Here is a 12,836-nt window from a genome sequence, read left to right on the forward strand (position 1 = left end):
AAACCTATTTGTATTTCCTTTTCTATCAATTATTTGTTTACATTTTTTGCACATTTTTCTCAGTCGCTGAAATTAGCCTTCTCTTTAATTCGCAACACATAAATAAATTTTCCTTAATTAGAAATTTTTTACTTTATATATATTTTCTAGAAGGGTGACACCTTTTAAATTCTTACACAATCAAATATATTCCTTTTTATGACTTCCCTAAAACAAAGTTATAAAAGAATTCCTCTATGTTTTATTTAGGGTTTTATTTAATAATGTTTAAATATTTTATTCATCTGGAATTTATTGTTGTGTAAGAAGAAGGGAAAGAATCCCTGTCCCTTTTCTTTTTCTTTTTTTTTTTTTTAAGACAGAGTCTTGCTCTTGTCGCCCAGGCTGGAGGGCAATGGCGCGATCTCAGCTCACTACAACCTCCGCCTCCTCAGTTCTAGTGATTCTCCTGCCTCAGCCTCCTGAGTAGCTGGGATTACAGGTGCCCGCCACCACGCCCAGCTAATTTTTGTATTTTTATTAAAGATGGGGTTTCACCATGTTGGCCAAACTGGTCTCGAACTCCTGACCTCAGGTGATCTACCTGGCTTGGCCTCTCAAAGTGCTAGGATTACAGGCGTGAGCTACTGCGCCCAACCCCCTTTTTTTAATACTCTAGTTTTTCATAACTTTCTTGGCAATTGTTGCTTATTTATTTTTTCAAATAACATTTAGAATCAATTTTCTGGATCTACAAGAAAAATATTCTTATTTGAATATATTATATCTACCTAAGTTCAGAAAAAAGTAAAATCTTGGCCGGGTGAGGTGGCTCACACCTGTAATCCCAGCAACTTGGGAGGCTGAGGCAGGCAGATCATGAGGTCAGGAGTTCAAGACCAGCCTGGCCAACATGGGGAAACCATGTATTTTTTGTATTTTGTAAAAATACAAAAATTAGCCGGGTGTGGTGGCGGCACGCGCCTGTAATCTCAGCTACTCGGGAGGCTGAGGCAGGAGAATTGCTTGAACCTAGGAGGTGGAGGTTGCAATGAGCCAAGACCGCACCATTGCACCCCAGGCTGGTCAACAGAGTGAGATTCTATCTCAAAAAAAACAGTAAAATCTTTATAATACCAAGTCTTTTCATCAAACAGGAGTATGTCTTTTTATTTATCTTTTTATATGTCCTTTAGTAATATTGAGTCTTATATCTTTTATCTTCATTGTATTTTAGAAATATTTATTATTTGTGTAGAGAAAGACAACTGACGATTGATTGATTGATTGATTGATTTTGAGACGGAGTCTTGCTCTGCTGCCCAGGCTGGAGTGCAGTGGCGCTATCTCGGCTCACTGAAAGCTCCACCTCCCGGGTTCACGCCACTCTCCTGCCTCAGAGTAGCTGGGACTACAGGTGCCCGCCACCACACCTGGCTAATTTTTTTTCTTGTTGTTTCTTTTAGTAGAGACGGGGTTTCATCATGTTAGCCAGGATGGTCTCGATCTCTGGACCTCGTGATCTGTTGCGGGAAGTCAGGGACCCCGAACAGAGGGACTGGCTGAACCCACAGCAGAAGAACATAAATTGTGAAGACTTCATGGACATGTATCACTTCCCCAATCAATACTCTTATAATTTCCTATCCCTGTGTTTACTTTAATCTCTTAATCACATCATCTTTGTAAACTGAGGATGCATGTCACCTCAGGATCCTGTGATGATTGCATTATCTGCACAAATTGTTTGCAGAGCATGTGTGTTTGAACAATATGAAATCTGGGCACCTTGAAAAAAGAACAGGGTAACAGCGATGTTCAGGGAACAAGGGAGATAACCATTAGGTCTGACTGCTTGGGAGCCAGGCAGGACAGAGCTGTATTTCTCTTATTGCTGAAAACGGGTAAGAGAAATATCGCTGAATTCTTTCCCCAGTAAGGAATATTAATAATTAACAGCCCTGGGAAAATAATGCATTCCCAGGGCGGGGCGGGGGGCCTCTAAAATGGCCGCTCTGGGAGTGTCTGCCTTATGCAGTTGTAGATAGGGATGAAACACGCCCTGGTCTCCTGCAGCACCCCCAGGCTTACTAGGATTAGGAGATTCCAGCCTGGCAAATTCTAGTCAGACTGGTTCTCTGCTCTTGAACCCTGTTAAGATGTTTATCAAAGATAATGGGTGCACAGTGGGACATGAACTTAATCAGCAATTCTAGTTTCACCCTGGCCTTATGACCTTGCCCTACCCATTTGCCTTGTGATATTTTATTGCCCTTGAAGCATGTGATCTCTGTGACCCACAGCCTATTCGTACACTCCCTACCTTTTGAAAATCGCTAATAAAAACTTGCTGGTTTTACGGCTCAGGGGGCATCACGGAACCTGCCAACATGTGATGTCACCCCCAGAGACCCAGCTGTAAAATTTCTCTCTTTTGTACTCTTTCCCTTTATTTCTCAGACCGGCCAACACTTAGGGAAAATAGAAAAGAACCTACATTGAAATATTGGGGGCCGGTTCCCCCAATAGTGATCTGCCCACCTTGGCCTCCCAAAGTGCTAGGATTATAGGCGTGAGCCACCACGCCTGGCCGACAACTGACTTTTTAATAGGAACTTTGTGCTAGGATATCTTAATCTATTCTTGTTTTGAACATGTTTCAGCTGATTCTCAGTCTTCCAAATAAATAACATCAGCTGTAAATAATGATAACTTTTTCTTTCTTGAAAATGTTTACCTCTTTTAATAGAAATGGGGTCTCACTATGTTGCCTAGGCTAGTGTCAAACTCCTGGGCTCAAGTGACTGTCCTACCTTGGCCTTCCAAAGTGCTGGGATTACAGGCGTGAGTCACTATGCCTGTCTTTTTTCTTTTTTTTTTTAAGTAAAAAAATTTTTTCCTGACAAAATTAGCCTCATATCCTCTTATTTTTCTTTTGAGTAATTGGATTATCAGTTCTCCAGAGTACAGGTAAGCTGTGGTAATAGTGAACATCCTTTTCTGGATTTTAGTGTTTCATGTGGTAGTGCTTTGGGATTGAAAGACACCCATAAACATATATACACTTATATATATGTAAAGACACACATATACATATATACCCTAAATTTATTAAAAACTGTAATCAAGGGTAAATGTTGGCTGGGCATGGTAGCTCACGCCTGTAATCCCAGCACTTTGGGAGGCTGAGGCAGGTGGATCACCTGAGGTCAGGAATTCAAGACCAGCCTGGCCAATATGGCGAAACCCTGTCTCTACTAAAAATCCAAAAAAAAAAAAAAAAAAAAAAAAATTAGCAGGGCATGGCAGCACACAGCTGTAGTCCCAGCTACTTGGAGGCTGAGGCAGGAGAACTGCTTGAACCCGGGAGGCAGAGGTTGCGGTGAGCTGTGACTGTGCCACTGCACTCCAGACTGGGCAACAGAGTGAGACTCTGTCTCCAAAAAAAAAAAAAAAAAAAACAGGGAGGGTAAATGCTATATTTTACCTAAGGACTTCCAGCACATATAGAGATGATGAGGTTTCTCTTTGTCATTATTAATATGGTGAATTATATTTATGTCTTTCTTAATATTCAACTTTCCTTGAATTCCTAATGTGAATGCCATTTGCATATAATCAATATATTAGGTTTTTAATGAGTTTCTGGATTTCATTAATCTATTAATATTGAGGATTTCTGCATTTGTAGTCTCGTTTTCATTTTTTGTGCTATCTTGTCTGATTTTGGTATTAAGTGTTAGACTGACTTCATAGAAACAATTTAGAAGAATTCTATCTTTGTACTTTGGAGCCCTTTAAAAAGCATCAGAAAACCATGACCATGTGGTGTTATTTAAAGGAATTATAAAAAAAAAATGCATTGGGAAACAAAACTTGAGAGACTCATATCACATATAAAGAGATTATTTTTGTAATATATGAAGATTTTCAGCATATCAAGAAAAAAGCCAATACATTTAGTAGACAGAAGGGCAAACAGCACACATAGACAACTGACAGAAAAAAAGTACAAATTACTCATATGTGTGAAAAAATAATGCTCAAATGCATTTAATGACATAATGGGCAAATGTCACAAGCTACTATCAGTTCACATTGGCAAGAATAAAATAATTCACATTTCACTATGTTTGAAAAGTATGGAAAAAGAAACAATCTGACACTAAGCTGGTGGAAATATAAAAAGCTATACCTTCCGTGGAGTATGATTTGGAAAAATCTAATAATATAAAAATGCACATGCCCTTTAAACTAGCAATTTCACTTCTATAACTTTATCTTAGATTTTTCCCCTATGCATATGGCATGAAATACTAAAATAGCTAACAATTATCACAATTATCAAGTACTCCCTATGTATGGTCACTGTTCAAGCACTTTAGAAATATTAGTTAATATAAGTCTCATAATAACTCTCCAAGGCAGGCATAATAATTTGCCATTTTTTTTGAGCTGAAGAAACTGAGGTATGAGGAGATAAAGTTACTTTTCTAAAATGAAGCGTTCGGCAATAGCAGACGTGAAAATAAAACACAGGTGGTCTAGCTCTAAATTTCCATGCTCTTCAGAACTATAAAATACTACCTCTCAACATGTGCAAAGATATTCATCGCTGCATTGTATGCACAGCTATATACTACAAACGTCCAATAAGAGTAGATTGCATAAATAAATTCTAAACAGTAGAATAGATGCAGCATTTAAAATGAATAACAGGCTGGGCGTGGTGGCTCAAGCCTGTAATCCCAGCACTTCGGGAGGCCAAGGCAGGCAAATCACCTGAGGTCAGGAGTTTGAGACCAGCCTGGCCAACATGGTGAAACCCCATCTCTAGTAAAAATAACAAAAATTAGCCGGGCATGGTTGCGCATGCCTGTAATCTCAGCTACTCAGGAGGCTGAGGCAGGAGAATTGCTTGAACATCGGAAGCGGAGGTTGCAGTGAGCCGAGATTGTACCACTGCACTCCATCCAGCCTGGGTAACGGAGCAAGACTCCGTCTGAAAAAAATATGATAAAATAAAATAAAATGAATATCAAAGCTCTTTGAGTAACTGATATGGAAAGATCTACAATACATACTAGACGAAGAAAGCAAACTGCAGACTAATGCACAAATTGTGCTATATATGTTGAAATAAAATGAAATAATATTATACACATGTAATCATACATGCTTGTTCACCCAAAGGGTATCTTCAGAAGGATACACAATAAAGTGCCAACACTGCTTACATGGGAAGGGAAATGGTTTGCTGGGAGACAAGAGTGGAAGAAACACTTAGTTTTTACTTTTGTATAATTTACATGTAAATCTAGCCAATAAAAATAAATAATTTCAAAAATAAAAAGTAGAAAGTAAAAAACAAAGGAAAACTTTGCCATTATCTATTACTTTTATTTATTTTACATATAGGTCATCCACCTATATGTATAATAGTCCACCAATTATTTCATAGCTACCACAAATTTGTAAAACACTGGAATAAAGAATGATTAATAACCTGAGGTCAGGAGTTCAAGACCAGCCTGACCAACATGGTGAAACCCCATCTCTATTAAAAATACAAAAAAATTAGCCGGGCATGGTGGCGCATGCCTGTAATCCCAGCTACTCAGGAGGCTAAGGCAGAAGAATCGATTGAACCCAGGAGGCAGAGATTGTAGTGAGCCATGATGGTGCCACTGCAGTCCAGCCTGGGCGATGGGAGTGAGACTCTGTCTCAAAAAAAAAGAATGATTAATAAAGCAATGTTCACAGTAAACATGTGAGGAAAAAATTTACGGAAAATAGTTTAACTTACCTGATGTGTGCATTACAGTATCTTTTTGCATAGTCGGTCCATCTTCCAAATTTTTGTGGAAAGAGAGCTTCAATCTGCATAAAAAGCTATAATAATACAAGTGTTTGTAGTATGTTGTAATATTTTCAAGTAAATTATTATTACAATGATAAAACCATTTAACAAAATAGTAGGAAGTATAAAAGAAAATCCAACTGTTTCTTCCTCAAATCCCCTCACTACTATTCATCAGGGATAACCGTTATCTGTTGTATAAATATACATTTATACATCTTTCTATGTTGATATAAGCATATGTTTATGCTTTTATTCACATAAGGAGGATCATATCATATATATTGTTACACTAGAATTTTGTCCCATAAAACATGTCTCAGACACTTAAATTACACGTGTCTATTTTTAGTTTTAAAACTTTATATAGACAATATAATAATAATGCACTGCTTAAAAACTGAATAGCAACCCATTATGATGTAGATGTACTGTAAAAGATTTAAACAGACTCCTGATATTGGACATATAGGCTATTTCTAGCTTTTGTTTTGTTTTGTTTTTTTGTTTTTGAGACGGAGTCTCGCTCTGTCGCCCAGGCTGGAGTGCAGTGGCGTGATCTTGGCTCACTGCAAGCTCCGCCTCCAGGGTTCATGCCATTCTCTTGCCTCAGCCTCCCGAGTAGCTGGGAGTACAGACGCCCACCACCATGCCCGGCTAATTTTGTTTTTGTATTTTTAGTAGAGACGGGGTTTCACCTTGTTGGCCAGGATGGTCTCGATCTCCTGACCTCGTGATCCACCCGCCTTGGCCTCCCAAAGTGCTGGGATTACAGGCATGAGCCACCACGCCCAGCCTATTTCTAGCTTTTATGAAGTTACTAATATTAACAACTTCATATAACTGTGTGTGTATATATATATATGAATATATAGGTATAGTACATATATTTATATCTGTATCTATTAATCATCTATCTATCCATCCATCCATCCATTCATTCATCCATCCATTTGCATTTCTATTAGAGGTGATGTAGGATTATATTTAGAAATGGAATAGCTGATTCTAAGGTATATGCTGTTTTAAAGTTTGATAATGTTACCATGTTGCCCAGTAAGAAGATTATCCCAATTTACACTCCCATCAATAGTATCATGAAATCTTTTCATTTTTACAGCTCTGATAGGCTACACACAGGACTGTCTCACTGTTATTTTAATATATTTTTAAAAACCAACAGCTTTATTGTGACATGTAATTCATATACTATTCAAACTTTGAAAGAACATAATTCAGTGGCTTTCAATAGATTCACATAGTTGTGCATCAATCATGACTAATTCTATAATATTTTTATCACCCCCCAAAAAACCTCCACACCCATTAGTAGTCACTGCCTATTTCTCCTCTCTTCCAATCCTGCCAACTACTAACACACTTTCTGTTTCTATGAATTTGCCTATTCTGGGCATTTCATATAAATAGAATTATACAATATGTAGCCTTTTGTATCTGGTTTATTTCACCCAGCATAGTGCTTTCAAAGTTAATTCATGTTGTAACACATAGTATTTTCATTCCTCTTTAGGTCCAAATAATTCCATTGTACGGCTATATCACATTTGTTTATACATTCGTCAACTGATGGGCATTTTACTTGTTTCCACTTTTTGAATATCATGAATAATGCTACTATGTAACTATACACGAGTATATAATTTTTGGTGAGAATTTGTTTTCAGTTCTCTTTTTTTTTTTTTTTTTTTTGAGGCTCTGTCGCCCAGGCTGGAGTGCAGTGGTGCGATCTCGGCTCACTGCAAGCTCCGCCTCCTGGGTTCACACCATTCTCTTGCCTCAGCCTCCCGAGTAGCTGGGACTACAGGCGCCCACCACCGCGCCTGGCTAATTTTTTTGTATTTTTTCGTAGAGACGGGGTTTCACCTTGGTCTTGATCTCCTGACCTCGTGATCTGCCCACCTCAGCCTCCCAAAGTGCTGGGATCACAGGCGTGAGCCATTGCTCCTGGCCTGTTTTCAGTTCTCTTGGGTATATACCTAAGAATAAAATCGTTGGGTCATACAGTAACATTTTAAGTAACTCCTAAATTTTTCTAAAGTGACTTCAGTGCTTTATATCCATTTAATATGACAACATATTCAGAAATAACCAATGGGCCAAAGAAGAAATCACAAAGGAAATTAGAGAACATTTTGAGATAAAGGAAATTGAGAACACAACATACCAAAACATGAGTTGCAGCAAAAATAGTGCTTAGAGGAAAATTAATAGTTGCATATGACTATGTTAAACAAGAAGAACTCAAATCAATAACCTAATTTTTCACCTTAACACACTGGAAAAGTAAGAGCAAACAACCTACAGCAAATAGAAGGAAGGTCACAATAAAGATAAGAGTGGAAATAGACTGGGTGTGGTGGCTCAAAACTCTAATCCCAGCACTTTGGGAGGCTAAGACGAGCAGATCACTTGAGGCCAGGGGTTTGAGACCAGCCTGGCCAACATGGTAAAATCCCGTCTCTACTCAAAATACAAAAATGTGCCGGGCGTGGTGGCATGCGCCTGCAATCCCAGCTACTCGGGAGGCTGAGGCAGAAGAATTGCTTGAACCTGGGAGGTAGAAGTTGCTGTGAGCCGAGATCATGCCACTGCACTCCAGCCTGGGCAACAGAGTGAGACTCTGTCTCAAAAAAAAAAAAAGAAAAGAAAGAAAGAAAAGATTAGAGAACTCACACTTCCTAATTTCAAAACTCCAAACTTAGAATTTCTAATTTTATATTCTTTTTCTTAGAAAAAAATCCCAAACACAAATTATACAATCATCAGGACCCACAAAATTGGTATTTACCCTTGCTTTGAATAGTGGCTACCACAGGTGAAGAGTGAAAAGTACTGACATGTGATCAGAGTAGGATGTAAGAGCCACTGTTGTACTGTTAATGTTCTATTTCTTATGCTCGATTATAAGTAGATGAGTATTCATTTTATTATTGTCATTTGAAACGTATGTATCTTTTGTATACTCTCTTTTATTTTTGAGACAGAGTCTCACTCTGTCACCCAGACTGGAGTGCAATGGTGAGATCTCAGCTCACTGCAACCTCTGCCTCCTGGGTTCAAGTGATTTTCCTGCCTCAGCCTCCCAGGTAGCTAAACTACAGGCACAGGCCACCATGCCCAGCTAATTTTTGTGTTTTTAGTAAAGATGGGGTTTCACCATGTTGGCCAGGCTGGTCTTGAACTCCTGGCCTCAAGTGATCCACTCGCCTCGGCTTCCCAAAATGCTGGGATTACAGGTATGAGCTACTGAGTCCAGCCGACTCGCTGGACTCAGTAGGACTGAGTATCTTGAAGGATACGTTTCATGATTTTTTTTAAGTATATCATCACCCCTATTATTCATTGACATAATTTGCGGACATAATGTCAATTACGTGGAGCTACAGCACTGTCAGTGGGCATCCAAGAGTAAAAACTATAAAAGGTAAAATTAAGCATTTTATCATCACTATCTATGTACTTTTATATGTATCTCACAAGATTTCCAGGATAGAATTGAAAAGCAGAGCTTAGGTAATACTGTTAGACAGGGCAATGATAATAGCCGTCACCCAGGCTTGGCTCAAAAATTAATATAACATTGGCTACCATACGTTGAGTGCTTAGTATGTGACAAGGCATAGGGTGAGGAACTTTCAAAGCAGTATTACCTTTAATTCTCCCAGCAACCCTACATGACAGCCCATGTTTTTCTAAGATTCAGTGTTCATTAGTAAACAGAGCCTCCTTAAACAACACTAAACCTTACAGACATTTCTTCCATCATGTCTTCTTCCTAACCCTTTAACCATTCCACGTACTACCCATCTCTTACAGTAGCAAAAGCTAAATGGGGTATCAAACACATGCCTTATTCTTTCATTCTAAGCAGATACCTTATCTGGTCTGCACGTAAGTTTTAGTTTCTCTTTACTTTTCCAAATGTGACTCTTAAAGTGAAAGAAGAACAGAGAGAAGCTCTGAAATGCAGTGTAAAAGAAATAAGGTAGATTCAATCCCAACCCTAAGAAGCTTATAATGTAAAATAGGATAAATGAAGATTAAGACCATAGAAGAACCTCAGGAACGCATTGTGAAGAATATTATAAAGTTGTACTAAATATGGCAGCCTTATAATACAGGTAAAAGCTATGTTTTATACATACCTTGGCTAAGGCTTAAATGTAAATAGATTAAAATAGCCATGATAAAACATACGTACTATCTAGAAATTCCCAATGTACTCCTCTAGCATTTGAGGCATCTAATTTGAAATTAAAAATTGCAAAACAGGTGGTTGATTCAACACCCCTCCCACCCCCCTTCTCTTCTTTTAAGTTTGAAGTATAAGGATTGTAATACCTCTTCAGGCCTTCCTAAAGCTGGTGTTCCTGTAAGAAGAATGGCTCGTCTGGCTTTCTGTACTATTGGCAATAAAATCCTGCTGCGAGTTGCATTTCTGGATTTCATGTAGTGTGATTCATCCACTATAACTACTTTGAAGTTCTGATTATTCAGTGCATCTATCAAAGTCTTTGCATCTGCGGTTAAGAGACCATAACCCAGAACTGTCACTTTACTGGTCGACATTCTCCTAGAAAAGAAAATCCATGTACTTAAAAAATATCTCAGTAATGACGTTATCATAAACAATACAACTCTCTTGGGAAAAAATACAGAGGAGAAGAAAGAAGAATAGAGGAAAAATAAAAGGAGATGGTACTACTACCGAAACTCTGAAGATTTCACAATCCTCAAATATAATAAACCAGGATCCAAAATTTACAGTTTTGGTTAACCAAAACCAAAATTTTAGTTAAATGATCTTTGAAAGATTTTGACATCCAGCAAGCCACATTAGTCTCTGACAATATTTGCTTCTATGCACCTAGGATCATGCATAAAATGGATACTTAAATATTAGTTGACTCTTCAATGAAACTTTCACACAAATAGGATAGCAGTTTTTCAATCCAGATGCTACTGGTATTTTGAGCAGGACTAAGTGAAGCTCTGCAGTGCACTGAACAGGCCCTCCTGCTCAAAATACCAGTAGCAGAACAGACTTAACAGGGCTGTTCAGTGCACTGCAGAGCTTCATTTCCTGGTCCTATCCATTAAAGGACAGTGGAGTCCGAAGCTTTTGTGACAACAAAAAGCTTCCTGGACCTGAGGTGATAAAATGTGAAGTGTGGTTAGAAGAAGCGGGTACCACCTCACATCAAGAACCATTAAGCTAAAATGATCCCTGATCTTTAGATTTCTATAATTCATACATCTGTAATATTCTGTATCTTGCTGTCAATAAATTATTCATTTACATATTTATGTCTCTTACCATATCATGAGATTGGTAAGGGCAGGGAATGTGTCTTATTCATCTTTTAGTAGTATTCATACACAGTGCTATGATCCCAAATAAAGTTTGTAGAATGAAATAATTAGACAAATAAATTCAATAATACTAAGACATATCACTTTTGCATTTTCTATATCACCAGAAAAAAATACAGGACAGAGCCAGTCTTCTTCAATTCTCTATCCTCTAACAGAAAAGGTAGAGCTCCTAAGCAGCCAGAACCACTATGGCTACTGCATTTTAAGCCCTGGATTAATCTACTTAATACAGAGACCTATAATTTTCTTTTCTTTTTTTTTTTTTTTTGAGACAGAGTCTCGCTCTGTTGCCCAGGCTGGAGTGCAGTGACATGATCTTGGCTTACTGCAAGCTCTGCCTCCCAGGTTAATGCCATTCTCCTGTCTCAGCCTCCCGAGTAGCTGGGACTACAGGTGCCCATCACCACACCTGGCTAATTATTTGTATTTTAGCCAGGATGGTCTCGATCTTCTGACCTCGTGATCCGCCCGCCCTGGCCTCCCAAAGTGCTGGGATTACAGGCGTGAGCCACCGCGCCTGGCCGAGACCTATAATTTTCTCACTGTATTCAAACACCAGAAGAGCCTGAAGAAGAAAGTAATAGGTTATTTAATATTACTAACTAACTTAGGTATACTGAGAGCAACATATAGGAGACTGGCTTCAAAGGCCACTGCAGCAATCTGTAGCTTCTATCCTACCATGTCTTGACTTGTAAACAGTCCAGACATAACTGATATAAGCCAGAAGGAAAGTATATGTATTTGTGGTGGACATATTGGTATACACCTAAACCTGTTTCTTTAAGTACCTGGAAGACATTGGGTAGTTTTTCTGTCCTTAACTAACATCCTCCAGGAAACTTATACTCTGGAGTTGTAGTCCTATCTAACATATCCCAAATACTATTCAAATAAAAATATTATCCACCATTTAACTGCAAGAGTGTATTTTCAAAATAATATAAAACCTAGATGCCCTAGTGGCTATAAAAGATGATAGAAGAGTCATTTTAAGAAAATTTAAATGTGAACATTTAAATAAGGTTTATCAGCCAGGTGCAGTGGCTCACGCCTGTAATCCCAGCACTTTGGGAGGCTGAGGTGGGTGGATCACCTGAGATCAGGAGTTTGAGACCAGACTGACCAACATGGTGAAACCCCATCTCTGCTAAAAATAAAAAAAGTCAGCCAGGTGTGGTGGTGGTGCCTGTAATCCCAGCTACTCGGGAGGCTGAGGTAGGAGAATCCCTTGAACCCAGGATGCAGAGGTTGCAGTGAGCCGACATGGTGCCACTGCATTCCAGCCTGGACGATAGAGTGACACTCCGTCTCCAAAAAAAAAAAAAAAAAAAATTAATTAATTAAATTAAATAAATAAGGTATACCAAACAGATGATGGTTATGGAGGCCTTAAAAAAATTCTACATTCTCTAAATTTGTAAGTCTTTTCAATTTCATTCAGTTTTATTGGAGAGGAGATTTATTTATAATAATTAGGATAAGATAGCAGTTTTTCCATTTTAACCATGTAAATAGAGTCCAGATTTTCTTGGGCCCATAAAGATATATTCTACTGAATTAGCATTTCAAGGTTGAAAGTGAAAAGGCCCTCCATACA

The 12,836-nt window shown here is 38.4% G+C and overlaps 1 protein-coding gene across 22 annotated transcripts in view; it reads right to left on the reverse strand.

The window, feature by feature from the left end:
- The window catches only part of ZRANB3 (zinc finger RANBP2-type containing 3), a 331,454-nt gene that overhangs the window by 140,168 nt on the left and 178,450 nt on the right, over positions 1–12,836 (reverse strand). For 18 of the 22 annotated variants that reach the window (XM_054679794.2, XM_016949745.4, XM_016949744.4 and 15 more), the window contains 2 exons: positions 10,202–10,433; positions 5,786–5,871 (listed from right to left, as the gene is read on the reverse strand). In XM_054679794.2, coding sequence (XP_054535769.1) covers positions 5,786–5,871; positions 10,202–10,433 — 318 coding nt within the window. The remainder of the gene's footprint in view (positions 1–5,785; positions 5,872–10,201; positions 10,434–12,836) is intronic. The other 4 variants (XM_063791150.1, XM_063791148.1, XM_063791149.1 and 1 more) reach the window with 1 other exon arrangement.

Source organism: Pan troglodytes, chromosome 13 (assembly GCF_028858775.2).
Source record: "Pan troglodytes isolate AG18354 chromosome 13, NHGRI_mPanTro3-v2.0_pri, whole genome shotgun sequence".
Taxonomy (NCBI): domain Eukaryota; kingdom Metazoa; phylum Chordata; class Mammalia; order Primates; family Hominidae; genus Pan; species Pan troglodytes.